The sequence below is a fragment of the Cryptomeria japonica genome, chromosome 4, assembly GCF_030272615.1.
Source record: "Cryptomeria japonica chromosome 4, Sugi_1.0, whole genome shotgun sequence".
Classification (NCBI taxonomy): Eukaryota; Viridiplantae; Streptophyta; class Pinopsida; order Cupressales; family Cupressaceae; genus Cryptomeria; species Cryptomeria japonica.
This window is the reverse complement of record NC_081408.1, coordinates 231,020,454-231,024,141: the sequence shown is the minus strand read 5'-3', so window position 1 is coordinate 231,024,141 and position 3,688 is coordinate 231,020,454. Positions and strand designations below refer to the sequence as shown.

At 27.7% G+C, this 3,688-nt stretch overlaps 1 protein-coding gene across 1 annotated transcript; it reads left to right on the top strand.

Moving 5' to 3' along the window:
• The first annotated feature begins 278 nt into the window (after positions 1-278).
• On the top strand, positions 279-2,123 carry LOC131027265 (zingipain-2-like). The gene is made up of 4 exons (XM_057957281.2): positions 279-729; positions 892-1,124; positions 1,625-1,765; positions 1,911-2,123. Exons 1-4 carry the CDS (start codon positions 279-281, stop codon positions 2,121-2,123), a joined length of 1,038 nt encoding a protein of 345 aa, XP_057813264.2.
• The last annotated feature ends 1,565 nt before the right edge of the window (positions 2,124-3,688 follow it).

Here is a 3,688-nt window from a genome sequence, read left to right as displayed (position 1 = left end):
GTAAAGATACATTCAAGCCAAACAAAATCACTCCAAAGTGGCAAGTCGAGAATCTGTGTGGTTGCTAACCTGTACACAATTTGTTTTAGAGCAAGTAAATCTTAATTAACTGAAATAATATTAAAAATATCTAAATTGACTGGTTCAAGGACTAAAAAGCAGTAACGCTATAAAAAAACATTGATTTTCAGTTTGAAAATGAAGCAGTAACGCTATAAAAACACTGATTTTCTTGTGACTACTGAATCTTATTTTGCATTGATCAATCTCCAACTATTATGGGCAATTCGGTCTTTTCACTATTCGGCTTTCTTCTTCTTTTTGGTTTTTCAAGATTGGTGTTATCTGTTGAAAATTTTGCAGAGTTAGGATACGAACCATTTGATTTATCTTCAGAGGAGAGACTCTCTGGGAGGTTCGAACAATGGGTGCACAATCATGGGAAGACTTATAAAGATCACCTTGAGAAAAGTATGAGATTGGAGATCTTCAAGCAGAATTTGCGTTACATGCATGAGCGCAACCAACAAAATCTAACTTATAAGCTGGGCCTAAACGAGTTCTCGGATCTCAGCCATGAAGAATTCAAGAGCAGGTTTTTGGGTAGGTTGACAGGCGGTCCAAAGAACGCAAGCCTTCGTTATCTACACAAATATGGAGATGATTTACCTGCTACTGTAGATTGGAGGACGAAAGGAGCCGTAACACCTGTTAAAGGACAGCGTTGCGGTATGTCCTTAGTTTTTTTTTAGCCTTGAAAATAATCATCTTCATAATTTAAGATAAAAGGAGAAACATTTTCATTGTGGTAAGATCTTTTTATCTATTATTGTATGGATAAATTATTGGACCAATAGCGAACTCTAAATAATAGATATATTTTTTCCACAGGTGACTGTTGGGCATTCGCTGCAATTGCATCAGTTGAGTCAATTAACTATATTGTCACTGGACACTTAGTATCATTGTCAGAGCAACAATTGGTTGACTGTGTTGGAATGAACGAGGGTTGTCATGGAGGATATCCAAATGATGCATTTATCTATATCGCATTTAATGGTGGTATTTCTAGTGAGGTTGATTATCAGTATAGGGGTGCTGATGGTACCTGCAACCAACAGTTGGTATGTCGTTCATTGTTGGTTGCATGTTGTTCATTTTAATTTGAACATGAAGACTCTTTATTTCAAAACTAAGACGCTTTAACTAGAATGTGCTATTATGTGATATTATGTCATTTATGTAATCTATTTCGTATTGATTTTATGTAATCTATTTCGTATTGATTTTATTAGTTTCAATTCAAGTAACATGAGGTCACAAATGAAGATTCATTCAGGGAGTTCAATAGTTCAGTAGGGGTTCATAATCCATGCATACTTTCATTTAGCAAAGACTTGGAGCATAAGTCAGTTGCATGATTGTCAATACTCACAATGGATCTGTGAGTGAAGGATTTCTAATTTTGTGATTGAAGGGATATTGTCTAGAATCATCTTAAGGCTACAACAATATCATGACTTAACTATCAATTTAATATTTAATATATTTATATATTATTTATTAGAGTGTTTCAAATCTAAAATAATAAATAAATATATTAAATATGAATATATGGTTGCAGGAAATGGAACATGTAGCAAGAATAGTTGGTGTGGAATGTCTACCAACTGAGGATGAGAACTCAATGAAGACTGCTGTATCACATCAACCAATCACTGTGGGCATTGACGGTACTGCAATGGATTTTGCTAGCTACAAATCAGTAAGTTTCTTATCGGCTAATAAAATTTTCTGCACAATCAGTTGATGTTTTAACAGGTTTCTTATATGCTAATCAAATTTTCTGCACAATCTATTCAGCTTTTAGTTGATGTTTTAATAGATTTCTTCCATGCTTTTGAGAATAGGGTATATTGACTGGTACCTGTGGGAAAGTTTTGGATCATGCTGTTACTATAGTTGGCTATGGATCTGAAGGTGGCTTAGACTATTGGATTGTGAAAAACTCATGGGGACCTACGTGGGGTGAGGAAGGGTATATTAGGATACAAAGAAATGTGGAAGATCCACAAGGATTGTGTGGAATTGCCATAGCACCATCATATCCAGTAATGGTTTGATCAAATTAGAATTTAAGTAAAATTACTAAGAGGACACATAATGTTCAAATATATTTTAATACCAATCTAGACATTACGAAAATATCTTCAAATAATGGTGTCATATATAGCATTATTTTATGTGATTACATTATTAGTTTTTATATAGATCCAATCCCTTTTAAGACTCTAATACTACTGCCTTATCGGTACTTTACAATACATTTCTTTCATTAAAATTTTCAACTAATCTAAATACATAAACAAATTTTTTAATGAATTTTTGAGTAATAATATTTAAATAATTTAATTTTAATTTAAAAAATTGATGACTATTTCTAGTTTCAATGTATGATTAATTTAACAAATGTGCACAATTAAAATAAGAAAATATCATTTAATATTTCATAGACTATTTAAAATCATGCATATTTTATATATATACAACAATGAACACTTATATTTACATAAAAGAATTATTATTATTATTCATACAAATTTATTCAATTATCAAATTTTAATTTAATGAGAATACATTAAAATATAAACAAATATTTTTTCTAATAATTAGTTTTTGATTAATAAAATTAAAAACATAAAATGAATTAGTACCATAATTTCTAACTAAAATGTATTCTTCAATTCAATCTATTAAGAGAATCATGAGTATTTTTAACATAAAAAAAAATATATTTGTATTGCTATTTACTAGGGGATAGGTGCAATGAAAACACTATACGAGCAAAACACATTCATGAAAGGAAAACAAAAGGTCAATAGTAAACAAAGTATAGAATGTTTCTATTTAAAATATTTAATTTCATTTTTGGATTTGATTTATTTCTTTGGTTTTTATTAGGAGAAATAGAAAGCCACTAATAAACAAAGGATGTAATTATTTAAAATTGGATTTTATTTGATTTTAATGACTACAACTTTCTCTTTTTGTTGTGTTTTAGTTGTAAACATTATTTTAGTAATTTAGTCTTAAATTTTTTAAATATAATAATTAATGGGACATTATTTTTAATAATGATAAAATAATATAATAAACTTTAATTAAAATTATCAATAAATAAAATAATTTTCTTAATAATTGATGCTTTTTACATATTTTTTTCTAAACATAAATATGCTAGTTTGTTTTTATCTATAATCATTTTGTTCTTCACTAATTAATTTCTCAACACAATTTTATCAATGTTTTCTATATAAAAAAAAATAGAAATTAGAATTGTATAAAAAATAAAATAAGTAATAAAATACATGCTTGATTATATGTATTTAATCTTGATTTGAAATAATCTTTTCTTCTTATAATATTTATTTTGTAGTGTGTAAAATAAGTCAATTGTTGAATAATTATAAATGTAAGAAAAAAATTCTTCTATGAAAAATTATAAATAAATTTGATTTAATTAATAAATTTTTATAATGCATAATTAAAATAGTAATACAATATTTATTTTAAAGATAATGAAAGGATATGCATCTATAATTTTATAAGTAAATAATATATAATTTGAAGTAATATATAAATATAAATTTTGAGGTCTAATATAGCCCATGGCACTCCATGATTCTCT

Excerpts from the sequence above, each read along its gene's own strand:
- LOC131027265 (XM_057957281.2), top strand. The coding sequence starts at position 279 with ATGGGCAATTCGGTCTTTTCACTATTCGGCTTTCTTCTTCTTTTTGGT. Across the intron at positions 730-891 it reads TGTTAAAGGACAGCGTTGCG|GTGACTGTTGGGCATTCGCT; the intron begins GTATGTCCTTAG and ends TTTTTTCCACAG. Across the intron at positions 1,125-1,624 it reads GTACCTGCAACCAACAGTTG|GAAATGGAACATGTAGCAAG; the intron begins GTATGTCGTTCA and ends ATATGGTTGCAG.